At 40.3% G+C, this 13,335-nt stretch overlaps 1 protein-coding gene across 14 annotated transcripts in view; it reads left to right on the top strand.

The window, feature by feature from the left end:
- The window catches only part of ANKS1B (ankyrin repeat and sterile alpha motif domain containing 1B), a 441,168-nt gene that overhangs the window by 390,339 nt on the left and 37,494 nt on the right, over window positions 1–13,335 (top strand). For 13 of the 14 annotated variants that reach the window (XM_057425330.1, XM_057425361.1, XM_057425317.1 and 10 more), the window contains one exon: window positions 4,356–4,535. In XM_057425330.1, the coding sequence (XP_057281313.1) occupies window positions 4,356–4,535 (180 nt within the window). Of the gene's footprint in view, window positions 1–4,355; window positions 4,536–5,120; window positions 6,197–13,335 lie in introns of those variants that run through there. The other variant, XM_057425371.1, reaches the window with a different exon arrangement.

Below are 13,335 nucleotides of genomic sequence, written 5' to 3'. Positions count from 1 at the left end.
TTTCTGACTGGAATCTCATTTGGGACTAAATTTCAAAATGTCAGAGTGTCCGTGCTCCCAAGTAATATTTCCTGGTATAAAGAGAAATAGAGAAAGACAGAATGAGGGCTTATTTTTACATACGCTTCTAATTTCTGTGACCAGATTGTTTTCACCCTGCATATTCTGAGATGTCACATAAAGATGTTTTAGATCCCCTGCCCCAAATTCAGCCTATTCCTAATGCCATTTTGAAAAAGGTCTCGCAAAACTGTAGCATTCTGCTCTCAGGCACTTTGCACTAATGTGGATGTTTTCCTTGTATTTTATGTGTTATGTGAATAATTCCTGATGCATGGCAGGTGTTAAAACACTCCCAGGAAAGAGGAGTCATTTGGAAATTGCACATTTTTGCTCAGTACTTTCAGTGCTTTGGACTGGGGAATTAGTTCCTCTTCAGCAGGTGGGAAAGTTTCCACAGCTCATGCTATTATTGGTTGGCACTGTATATTATCAGTTAATAGTGAAAAGGAAAACGAATTTCCTCCATCTGTAGTCAAAAAGATAAAAAGTATTCTGCTGCTCCACTGCTAGGGCTACTGATGCGGGCAAGCGCTAAATGTCATTCATCACCTCATGGTATTGGAGTCTTTACAGAGAATCCTAAAGAGGAGGACATGGATTTGGATTAAGGTTTTCTTTCCCATCAACTGCTACTTTGCCATTTCACACAAAACAAAGCAATAGTATTTAATCTGTAGTTTGCAGTAATTTTTAGCTTGAAAATTGGTTTAAATAAACTGTCTGATGCTTCAAATAGAAGATTGATTTATAATAAATCATAGAACGGTTCAGATTGAAAGAGATTTTAAAGATCATCTAGGTCCAGTTCCCCTGCCACGGGCAGAGACAACTTTCACTAGAGCAGTAGAAGAAGATCATTTGTTGTTTAAAATGTCTGCTTTTAAGGTCTCAAGATCAACCTAAAGCACTTCATCTTTTTTGACTCTTTAAAATATTTTAGAGGAAAAAATTATCAAATATTGAGGAAAAGCAACAAAGATTATAAATATCCACAAAATATGTTATTCCCACAATAACTGTGTACGAAAGAAAAGTTATTTTTACTTCAAAGTCATATACTCAAAGTTAGAAAATGCTGGGTCTTGGGTTACCTATACAATCTTGCAGCCTGGGGAAGGATTTCTTAAGCTCCCCTCCAGTTCTGACCTATGTAGTTCCAGCTTTACATGACTAGCAGGACTGAGAGGTGAAAATGAAGCAGGTTTTAATAGTTAAATATATGGTCAGGCATCTTGCAGAGCATGTGCCTGTGCATTTGCGACAGGATGGAAACATGATATGATTATCTGGTGACTAACAGTAGGACGGTACTGAGGCCATGATAGCACCTGCACAGGCATCCATTCTTGGTCTGCTGATTTGTTAAGGAGATGAGAAAGTGGGCATGGAGTGAGGAAGTGGAATGAGGGAAGAATGGGAGAGAGACTCATGATTAAAGGAATAGCTGTACCTGTGAAAATACAGATTTACACCTGCTTTTGCTACAAAGCCCCTGGATAACACTTAGTAAGTTATTTAGGTAATTGCCTCATAAACAGTCACTAACTGTACATTACCAACATTCTACATATTTGACTGGAGTCTAGAGTCTGATTTATACAAGTGCTGAGCACACAGTCCTGCAGATTAGGTCAGTAGAAGCAAAGTTTTGAATACAAGCACTTGGAAAACCAGGCAATAGATATTGTAATTGGGCATCCAAAGTGACTTATATTTTTTAACCTTTGGCTGTGTGTCTTGGGTCCCCCACACAAAAGTGGTAATTAGAAATGCCAGAAGTCAGAGGGTGCGGTGAAAATAAATTGATTGACATTTGTAAAGCACTATGAGTATCACGAACATGACGATATTAGTCATCCTATCGTCAGAACAGGGGTTGAATAGAGTTTAGGGAAGGGGCTTGGGGCCATGAAACGAGGTGAGAATAAAATACTGACTACACAATAACTAATGATAACACAGTGCTGACTATATGACAACATGCTGCACAGTTGAGGATCCATCTGTGCTGTGAAGGACGACTTTGAGAAAATAGCATAAAATCATAAAATTACATACTGTTCCATAATGCAGAGGCACTGTAATTCTTTTATTTCTTGACTTTGTAATTCTTATCTGTATTGCCTTGCCAGCAATCTTCCAATATAGATCTCTGAGTGAATTTCCTCTTTACATGCAGTTTGATAAAATATGAAAAGCTCGATGAGAGCTGGAACCTGTATGTCCATTCATTGCACGGTCATTTGTAACTTTGATGCATTGGTGACTCTTATCAGTCTACTCATAGTGGGTGAGTCATGATTCAGAGCGGAGAGAGGTTACCTACCTGGTTGGAGCAGTAGATAACAGTCATTATAAAAGATCTCATTTGGAGCCTCTGTACTCAGGTTATTTTCAGGGCAGAAGCATGTGCACCATCTAGTCAGGCCTGTGGAGGGTAGGTTTTAGATGTTGTGCCTCACCAAACCTGCTGAGCATGTGCAGATGACAGCTTTTCAGAAGCTTTTAACTGGGCCAAATGTAGGTGGATTTTTGTGAAGGAGGGAAAAAGACTATTCCTAAGAGGAAAACACTCCTTTTTTTGCCCTGGGAAGTGTCAAGTGCTTGTCTCAGATTATACAAAAGCTAGAGAATTTAGAAATTAAAAAAACCCCAAAACAACAACCACCAAAAAAAACAAAAAAAACCCACAACAAAAACCCCAACACAACAAAACCCACCCACAACAGTTAATTGAAAGTTGCTAAACAACTATATATCCCTGATTTTAGTTAACCAAATGATAAATTCAGATGCATTACTGTGATTGTAAGGAATAATGTCACATAGACTCCTACACTTCAAATATTAACATCAGATGTTACTATCACTTGAACACATGCAGCGAACTGCAACTTCCCTTTCCATTTGAAAGACATCACAGCTCTCTGGTTTCTTACACCAGATCTTGTTTCTTAACAGCATGGAGTAAAGTACCTTGATGCTTTTCACAATTAGGTTTGCTCCAAGGTAATAATGCATGAAATATCCACTTTAATTCTTTCTTTAAAGGCAGGTCTTTATACCCTCCGTCCACACTGGAGCAGGTCTTTTCGTACTCTAGTATCTTCAGGTCCTTTCATGTTGTTCAGTGTTGAAATACAGTATTACAGCAGTAGGTAATTTATACAAGTTCTGCACTTTGCAAACACACTCCTGGGTGCATTCTGCCTCCAAAGAACTTACTATCAGAGAAATCTAGTGTCAGATAAATTGAGCCCAGTGGGATTGGAACTAGATGATCTTAAGGTCCTTTCCAGCCTTAATCATTCAGTGATTCTGTGAGAGAAAACTGATTCCCTGTGCAGTTGCAATGACAGTGTTTTACAGTCTGCACTGGGGTGGCATGCATGTAGACTGGCTGGCCAGTTCACCATAGCTCTGCTCCTGCTGATTGCAGTCTCCAAGACAGTGGAGCCAGGCACCAATGTTTGTAATTGGTGTTTGAACAACTGATGTGATGTGCACGAGAGTAAGTGTTGCCAAACATACATACTGTGGCTGGATGTGAGCGGAGTGGTGGCAGATGCTCGTAACAAGTATGATCAGGAGGACATGTTTAGCTGTTTATTACGTAGAATTCATGTATCATTTCACTGTGGTATTTGCACACTGCCTGATAGAAGGTCACAGTTCAGCACAGATTACAAGAAAAGCCTTGTAAAATGTTTGTACTCTGCAGCTTTCATGCATTCTAGGAATTGTTATTTAGCTTGTTTCTGATACCCAGTACTTCAAGTTAAATGAGTGTTCTGCAAGACCTATAAAAATGGCAAACGAAGTGTCTCTATTTTGTAAACATTCATGCATTGCTTTTTTTCCAGCCAGAGATGTTGCTAGAGTTCAAATCACTTTCAAATCACTTTCACCGCTCAGAGTGGCTGCTCAAAAGTGGTGAGAATGTATTTCATCTTACAAATAGCTAGTGCTAAATCAAGGCTTTATTTGGGCCTTGACAAAAAGTAACTCACTGTTTTATCTATCTAGCAGGCCTAGAAGGGAGAATGTATTACACAGGGAGGCTTTAGAGAGGAAATTTGCCACTAGTTGATGTAAATCGTGAATTATTTTTCCTTCCACATGGGCTCTGCACATTAGGTAGGAAAACTCAGAAGTCCATCCATGGTAACCTCTATTTCAGATATTGCTCCTTAATTTTTTTAGTAAGAATCATTCAAATAAATACACTTTTAAATGTGTGGTTTGAAGTCACCAGTATGCTGTTACACTGCATTTTTCTCCTCTCTGCCCAGGAACCCAGTGGTAACCACACTCCTCCTCAGTTGTCTCCATCACTTAGCCAAAGCACGTTCACTACTGGTGGCTCCCTGGACGTTCCCCACATTATCATGCAGGGTGATGCAAGGAGAAGAAGAAATGAAAACTATTTTGATGATATTCCCCGGTCAAAGCTGGAGAGGCAGATGGCACAGGTAGGATTAAAACGATGCCATTAAGAGGCTGCGCCTTGCTGCAATTGCTTACAGCTAAACCTAACCCTAGCTGTGGGTCATATGTGAAGGGTGAACTGTAAACTACAAAGATTAACAATTTTTCCAAGCTGTCTGTTCCAGTTCTCCATAGTTCAAATAGTGTAAGTTGGTGTGTGGTTTCTCCTGAGAGGCAGAGTTTTGGGGGTGTTTAGATGGAGGCTGAGATGAAGGTGCCTTCAGTGTACCAGAGTATGCAGACTCCCACCAGCACTGACTCTGCCTCTCATTTCTGTAAGAAGGTGCAGATTCCTCAATTTCTGAGCAACCTAGATAAAAACAAGCTGACATCAGTTCACTGCCAGAAACTTGGAGGACTTGGAGGACAGTAATTGCTGCATTTATTAGTGGAGAGGGTCAGCATTCTGCTAAACTTTGTGATCTGGGGATATATCTTGAGTGTTTAAAAAAAGATTTAACAATGCAACAATTTAGTTCAGCATCGCAACAGCACTAGACTCAACTGGATGCTAAATCAAGCTGTTCATAAAAGAAAGCCTTCATCTCCAATGTTTTTCACCCCAACAGAAAAAGAGTACTGTTAATTTCAAGTCAAACATACACTGGCAAGCATGATGTCTTGAACAGTTATAAATGGCAATAAAGTTAAGCTTGGACAGCCTGTTGCTGAAAATGCTTAAGGATGAACTCAGCTGTTTTTTGGTGCTGCGTATGATGAAATACAGACAGGTCTTAAGCCAAGCTGTGCTTTGCAGTGTATATTGGAAATAAGGCTTTGATTTGCTGTGAGAAGCAGATGGGCAGCCAGTGCGGTTCCTGGAGCGACTCACTCCATGAAGGAGCAGGTTGCTGCATGCTGCCCTGTGAGGCTTCCCAATGGTTCTCTGCCTGCCACAGCCCAAAATAGAGCCTCTATCAAAAATTCAGCCTCAAAATGGAGAACACTATGCAAATAACTGTGTTACAATGAACAAAAGGCTGCAGTCTGTTAGCTAATTGCATGAACAAGAAAAAGTAATTAAATAAACAAGCAAAACAAGGTGCCGCTGTTACCTGGGAACACAGAAACAAATTGAATTCCATTTGTTCAGAGGATATTTCTGGGGAGGTGAAATTGCATTTGGTTGGGTGGGGTTATTTCCATGCCTTTCCTTAATCTCCTAATTTTCTGCTGAATAATTTTATTGTACAAAATTAAGGGGAAAGTTGCCTAGTGAATGATCTTGTTTTCAAACTGAAGTCTGCTAGGCTTTTGTGGCAAGAACACAAAAGTCCAGCAGGGAAAAGCCCAGTTCTTAGCATGAAAAGATTTCTTTGAAGGTCATGAAATTTAGGTGTTTGAGCATGAAATACACACTTCCTTATGGCTGAGTAGACTGCTTCATGTACTTAGTTCATTTTATCACTTGGTTCACAAATCCCTATTCTCACTTCCTCTATTAGTCACTAACATTGAATTCTTCCTGTCTCCTTTTCACTCTTTTATTTTCATGTTGGAAGTCCTGATATTCCCAAGAGGTATGATACACTCTCATATATGGCACTTGGAGATTTTCTTTGGGCTTTTAAAAACTGCTTTTCTAGAAGGACTGTGATATGTTGCATACCCAAAGAGAAAACTGAGCAGTTAGTATTTGCACCACTTTAAAATCAATTAAGTGCTGGGATTTTTTTTTTTTTTTGTGGGAGTGTGTACCCACTGAATGAATTACTTCAGTGCCTTCTCTCTAACTTTCACAGTGGAATATAGCAGTCATCCTTTGGGACTCCAAAGGGGAAAACTGATTCAGATGAAATCCAGAAAATGGTGTTTTGTGTTAGTCCCTGAACTCCAATCTGTTTGGAGTCTTTCTCAGCTCTGCCCCCTAATTCTACACTCCTGATGTATGTAAAATTCCCTTTGACTTTAATGGGAAAGTCAATGACTCCCTCTGGTGATCATTCTCACTAAATTGGACTCACCCCATTAAGAGGCTAATCAGGGATTTATTCAACCATTCTAGGCCAAAAATAGAGTTTTAAATTTATTTTTTGCAATATGTGCTTTGGTAAAATGAACTATATTTCCTTCAATCTTTTCCCCCAAAGACCCTTCGAAATTAAAGGTAAAATAATGGTTTCTGGAAAATAAAGGAGATCCAACTGATTGTTATCCTGAGCCTTCAGTTCCATGGGATTTTATCTAGCAACTTCCTCCTTGCAGTTTGCAGGTTCCTTTGGCTTAAGTCAGATCAACCGTAACTTCTGAGGAGATACTAGTCCAGCTTTCCAGTAGAATACTTCTCACAAACAGAATGATCTAAAGGGATTATTGGAATTGCTTTGAAATTATTCTTTGTCCAACCATTTCTTTGCTAGGCTGTTTGCATGCCATTGTATGAATCTGCATGTTTACTGGATGCTGCAGTAGAGAGACGTGCATAAAGATATTTCTGATGCTGTGATTTTCTCAAAGGGTCTTAGGTGTGTTCTTGATGATGATATTACTGAGTACTGTTATGGCCTTGAAGAGAGAGGCAGCATGGTATTGAGAGTTTATTCATGGTATTGCTTTCATGAACTTTATTTTATTTTAGAAATGTTAAGGTAATACTATTTTAGCCTCAATTTAAAATCTAAAATCTGAAGATATTTTGAGAAAATGGTGAGATCTGATGTTTCTGTCTTTACTACAGCCTGTGTTTTCACTAAACTTTTTATGTGGAAATCATCAAGCATGTTGATCTTTGTATCAGATACTAACTAGTGTTTGTTACAACAATGAGCACATCAGTTTAAATCTGTTTTCGTCTGATCTGCTAAATGGGTTTAAACAGTTCTCTTAACCATAATAAAATCTGCTTGTAAATAATACAACACTTGGTTTCCTGGAGGAAGCACTGATTTAAATGTACTTAATGTGAGTGGTTTTGTCTCAAGGCTAGTATGTACCTTCATTCACTGGCAGACTGTTTGTGGCATAAGAGGGGAAAGTCCTAATGTAAGCAGTACATGTAACCAGTTTAGATTCCCCACTGAAATAGGTTTGGTCGTCCAATTCTCCAGGTGGTCATACAACTTTGAAAGTCTCTGATATCTGGTTGGATAAATCAGAACTGCCAAAAAGGTGATAAAGAAGGTTGTGAAAGGGTTTCTTTTCCAAAAGAGAAAAAAGAAATCCAGAAAGGATTGAGTAGTCTGAGTCATCTTTGACTGTAGATGTTTGATTCTGAACCTCTAAACCATAGAATAATATGATCAAATTAGCGTAGTTTAAAATAGCAGAGGTAACTCTTAAGATTACCTAATCCTTTTAAATAGAACTGAATTCATATAGGCAAAGACTGAGGACTTTGAAACCAAAATCAGTAGCAGGAGTCCCACTAAAGGTATTGGGTTCTTCATTTACCCCTGAAATCATGGAAGGTGGGGGAAATATATTTGTGGGGAAGAGCTTTGGAGGTTAAAAGGAAGCATAGATAAGTTCATTAAAATACATTAATAAAAAAAATAAAATGTCAGGTCTTTAGGATTTGTAATTCTCCAGCCAGTAGAGAAACTTTAGGTACTAGCAGCAAGCATATCCCAGACTGCCAGCCCTGAAGCTGTTGCTGTTTATTGTCCCAGCCAGTGACCTAAGGTGCTTGTAGCCACTGTGGTCCATAAGGCCTATTGCTGTGGTGTTCAGAGCACTGCACCCTGACCAGGAGCAAGGGACAGAAGCATCCTCCCTGTGGCTGATGGGCAGAGAGATGCAGGAAACACCTCTGCCCACGCTGGCCAGCGCAGGAGCAGAGCTGGGTTAGGCATCACCCGGATGCTGACACATGCTCTCCCCATGCGCCTCTTTAGGGCTCTGGGAAAAGCTCCAGGCTGTGCCTGCCTGTGGGAGAAGACACTGGTAATGAGTCAGAGTAAGCTGTCTGGTAGGATAAACCTAGTCATGGCCCATATGGGTGGCACCCTAGTGGGCTGTGATGAAAGGAAGAGATCCTCTAAGATGTCAGAGAGCTGGAGAAGTTATTCACAAAGGCTGGCAAGAGGAGTTCTTTCCCAGAGATGCTGAACCCAGGCTTAATTTTGAAAGCCTTTCTGGGTTCTTTGCTCCCTTGGTCTGAGGGCTCTCACTGCTGGTTTTTCTTCTTTTTTGTTTGTTTTGGTTTTGTTTTTTTTTCCCTGCAACACAAGATAGCTTAAATGTAAGATTTTAATGACTGGGTAGTAAGTTTGAAGTAAAGCTATCCTGATTGTTTGTATTCTGCCTTGTAACATTATTTCATGAGATAATTTTTCATGGCAGGATTAGGATTGATATGCAGGAGACAATTGTTTAAACAGAGTTAGTACTAGAGGATACAGATCTTTATCTACAATAGAGGAAAAGTGTAATAAAAGCAAGAGACAGAATTAGCAAAGGCTGATTCATTAAAAAAAAAAGAAATAATTTTGATGCTTTCTGAAGTAATACCTTCAACTCATTAATATCTTCCAAATACTTCACGGACACTAATGCATTCATATTTCCAGTGCAGTGTGGGTCTATATGATTTAAAATCACGTTTTCCATTTTGCAGCTAAGAAAACTGAGGTACAGGGATGTTGCAGGCTGGCTGAAATGTCACTAAATTTGACATAGCCAAAACCAAAACTCCTGTCTCCTAGGACCCACCTTGAGTTCTTTTAACTTTTAACCACAGTATGGCATTTTCTTATTTGCTTGTTTCCTGTTTGGATATTTTTTAAATTTTTTTTTATTTTTTGTCTCCTTCTCTACTTTGGAAGGATTTAAAGATCACAGCAAATGAAGGAAAATATGACCCTCAGAATATTGGTATGTAAAATGAGATTATCTAAGAAGCAATGAAGAATGGGTTTTATCAAGGGTTGAAATTACCGATGAAATAACAGAATCTTTTACTAGTAGATTTAAGAAGGAATAAATGCAAAAATACAGTTGTCTAGATTATTTTCTAAGGTTTCTTACTTCCATTCTTTATAAGCATAAAGCAGTATCTATTGTGAGGATGAATAGACAGCCCTTTTAAAGACAAGTTTGTAAAATCCAGACAAAATCCTCTAAGGTTCATATTTTATGTGCATTTTATTTTTAATACAGAAAGATGACTGAACTATGACAACCTTTAATTTGACATCAAAAGTACGTAACTCTATTGCATAGTATAGATGTTACTGACAGTTGTCTTATTAATTCATATAGATACTAATGGCATAGAGGGCTGTATCTTGAGCTGTAAATTTCAGCAAACTTTCATCTGTAAAACCATTTTGTACTGTGTATTTAATGGACAAGTAAACTGATAAAGACACTGTGAAAAATCTAAGTAATTTCTGCCTGAACAGAAAAATACTTTTTTTTTTTTTTTTTAGAATGTTATAGAAGCTAGCATTTAGAAATAAAGTTTTGTGATGTTAATCATACCTACATGCTGCTTCAGCATATGGAACTAACGGAGTTGCTTCTATATTTGGTGTTAATGATCCAAACTGAAGCCATAAATACTACACCAAGAAGAGAACAGATGTTCCTTCAAGATGGGGACAGATGTTCTTTATTAATTTACTGTTTTTCACACTCAGTCTTGTGAACAAGAAGCCCTACATTGGAAAGATTGTATGAAAGCTGAATTTTAATATCTAACATTGATATTTTTTAGCTGCTGGAAAAAAGTACTTAGACTTTAGTGTGCTCTTCTGAATAAGCCATTTTTTTTGTTGCTGTGGGGGTTTGGGGAGCTAAAATGTAGGTGTATTACCTAATATTCAGGGACCAAAGTCTCATCATCTTTACTGGTGGTATTTGTCTAGAAGTTTGTACTGTCTGTCCAGGGCTAAAAGCCTGGGGTGCACTTGTAGCTGGCAGCACCAGCAGAAGAGGTGATGTCCATCCCAAGCAACTTGGCTGCTCAGCAGGGGACATGGGGCCAGAGCTGCAGCTGTAAACTGCACCTGCAGGAGCTCAGCAGGGCAGCTGTAGCCTTAGCAAGCCACTTGGAAGATCCTTAGTCCATCCTCCCCAAGCGGGAACTTGGCTCCTGGTTGCTGAATCAAAATCAAATGAGAACTGCCTGCCTGTAAGAAAAGATGGCCATTGCATTAAGGAAGGTGTCAGCTGTTTGAGAGAGAAGCACAGCTGTGTTATTAGTCTTTTCTCTTTAGAGAAAAATGTGCAAATCATGGCCCTGCATGGAGCAGGAGGTGGAGGTGCATGGGACCTTGAGCACTGACGCTGGTGTGGGATGAGGCTTTGCTTCTTGCCCTGCCATGGGCTGGAAGAGACAGTCTTTGCAGGCTCACTGTGGTCCTGGGCCAGTCATCTCCCTTCATGGGGTGTGCTTGCCATGGCATGCACGTTCTTGTGAAACCTTGCTGGATGCATTGACATGGAGAGGGGTGTCACTGCTCATGCCACTGCCTGCCTTCAACGAAGCCATGCCAAGATGGACAGTGATTTTCTGGAAATCTTCATGTAAAGTATTTTCGGGAGAAGCAAAGTAATATACCAATGTACTTATTGTAATAAGAAGTGGTATTTCTGGTTTCTGCTTCTCTAAAAGAAATACTGATTTCAAATTTCACTCTTTGTCTCTAAGGATCTTGGTTTCAGAGGAGGATCTGTGATCATTCCTGCTGGTAAGGCAAGCTCTCCCCAGAGCTTTGGGAACATTCAGGGAAGCAGCAGCCATTGAGACAGTACAACTGCTCTCCCACGGTCCTAAAACATTTGGAGTGACGATTACAGAAGGGGCCAGACAGCCCCATTCATCCGGTTTTCATTTGTTTCTTTCAGCTGTTACACCTTTAAAGATTGTTCAGCATGCCAAGAGTGATATTTCTGGGATTTGATCCAAATTTCTGAAGCTAGACTGAATTACAGCTAGCTAGTTAGGTAATGTGCATCAGAGGGAGTGGGGTTTGCTGCTATTTCTCTCTTTCCCTCCTGTGCCTCACTGGAGATGCAGCACCAAGAGGCGTGAGCGATTTCCCAAGGCTCAGCCCAGTGGTGAGACACAGAAGATGAGGCAGTGGGGGAATAAGCCAAGTGGTTATGTTCAGCAGCTCCTGTTCTCCCTGTGCACCAGCTCTGCAACATGGAAGTGCAAGAGAGGGCAGCCGTTCTAAGGAGAGGTGGAGAAAGCAACAGAAGTCTCCAACAGTGTCTACTCAGACCAGCTCAGAGGTGAACAGACCATTGGGACCCTGTAACCAGCTCCAAGCCCTGGTGGTTTCTAGGCTTCTGGTTATTGTTACTGCCTCCTGGATTCCCTCAGTCTGCCTCCATCCTTTTTGCAGTGCTGTTGCTAATACTGGATGCTGCCCTGTATGAGACCTCACTGGTAGCTGCCCCATATGGCAGAAAGATTCCTTCCCATGTGTTAGAATATGCTGCTTTTATTAAATACCTGGGAGTTTTTATTTAGGAGAGGGCAATTTAGCAAAGGACCACCCAAGATGGCTGGGGGCTGGATCATCAGCCCTCTAAGGAGAGGCTGGGTGACCAGGGCTGGCAGGAGAAGAGGCATCTTTGCATACTGAACTGAAAGAGGAGAGGCACTGACTGGATGCCAAGAGAAACTTCTTCCCCAGGAGGACAGGCAAGTAGCAGAACAGGTTGCTCACAGAGGCTGTCCAGTCTCGATCTTGGAGGTTTTCAAGATCTGACTGGATGAAGCCCTGAGCAACCTGATCCCATCTCACAGCTGCTCCTGCTTCAAGCTGGGGTTAGAATGGAAACTTGCTCCCTTGCAGCCTGAATTATCCTGTGATTTATTTACTTATCCTTTTGCAGGACTGCTATGTTCAAGTTGAAACTTCCAGATCTTCTTGTGTCCTCTCCCCACCTCCCTCTTAAATTGTTCTGCTAATTTATTTGCTATTTTACTTGTGTAAAAGTCTTACAATTCCAAGGAATACTCTTAGCTTACTGAATTTCATCTGACTGGTTTATGTAGTTCATCAAATCCATTTTCAGTTCTTAACCCATTCTTAAAAATCTCTCACTTCTGGATCCTGCCTAGAGAGCCTGAGCACTCTTCCAAGCCATGGCATGGAGCAGGTCATTTCAGATCTCCTCAGCTTGTTCCAGTCCAGGTGTGCTTAAATACTGATAGTTATTCTCTAACTGTTCACTTCAACTTCTTGTGCATTTTGATTCAGGCTAGTTTGTATATGGGGCATGTCATGTGTTGCTGCATCAGGAGTCACATAGTCAGTGTTCAAGTCCTGCTGTGCTTCTCCTTGCTGCTGCTGATTTAGTCATCCAGTTTTCCAACAAAGGATGGAAATTCGATCTGAGATGATTCATACTGAACAACCTCATTATGAACATCTTGAATTTCCCTTGGCCCATAGAAGCTGTCTCAGTTAACACGTTAGGCAATATTATGCTCTTTCTTTGTGATTCTCGGAAAGATATACATAGTTACAGATATATACACACATGCACATATTCCAAAGTGTTTATTTCAGGTGGCCAATATCAGAAGGCTTCATAGGCCACAAGGACCAGGGGATGGTGACTGGGTTTCTAAATATTTTTAATAACTTGCTGGTCCCTGTGGTTAGGCTGGCTATAATCTTCTGAATCTTGCTTTTCTCCTATCTTAAACATTCTTTTAGCCCCTCTTTGGTCCTTTCATTATGTTCTGTGACTTTCTGAGGCTAATTGCTCCTAGCTTAGGTAAATCATTAACATCTCCTGAAGTGCCAGTGAGTTCAGTGAGGTGTGCTGAATACATCAGGACTGCCTTTCACCCAGCTTCTTATGCATATGCTGTCCAGGTAT

The sequence above is a fragment of the Pezoporus wallicus genome, unplaced genomic scaffold, assembly GCF_028554395.1.
Source record: "Pezoporus wallicus isolate ANWC-B61680 ecotype Strahan unplaced genomic scaffold, APGP_CSIRO_Pwel_v1 scaffold_3294, whole genome shotgun sequence".
Taxonomy (NCBI): Eukaryota; Metazoa; Chordata; class Aves; order Psittaciformes; family Psittacidae; genus Pezoporus; species Pezoporus wallicus.
The sequence above is the reverse complement of the archived record's forward strand: the minus strand, read 5'-3'. Positions and strand labels throughout refer to the sequence as shown.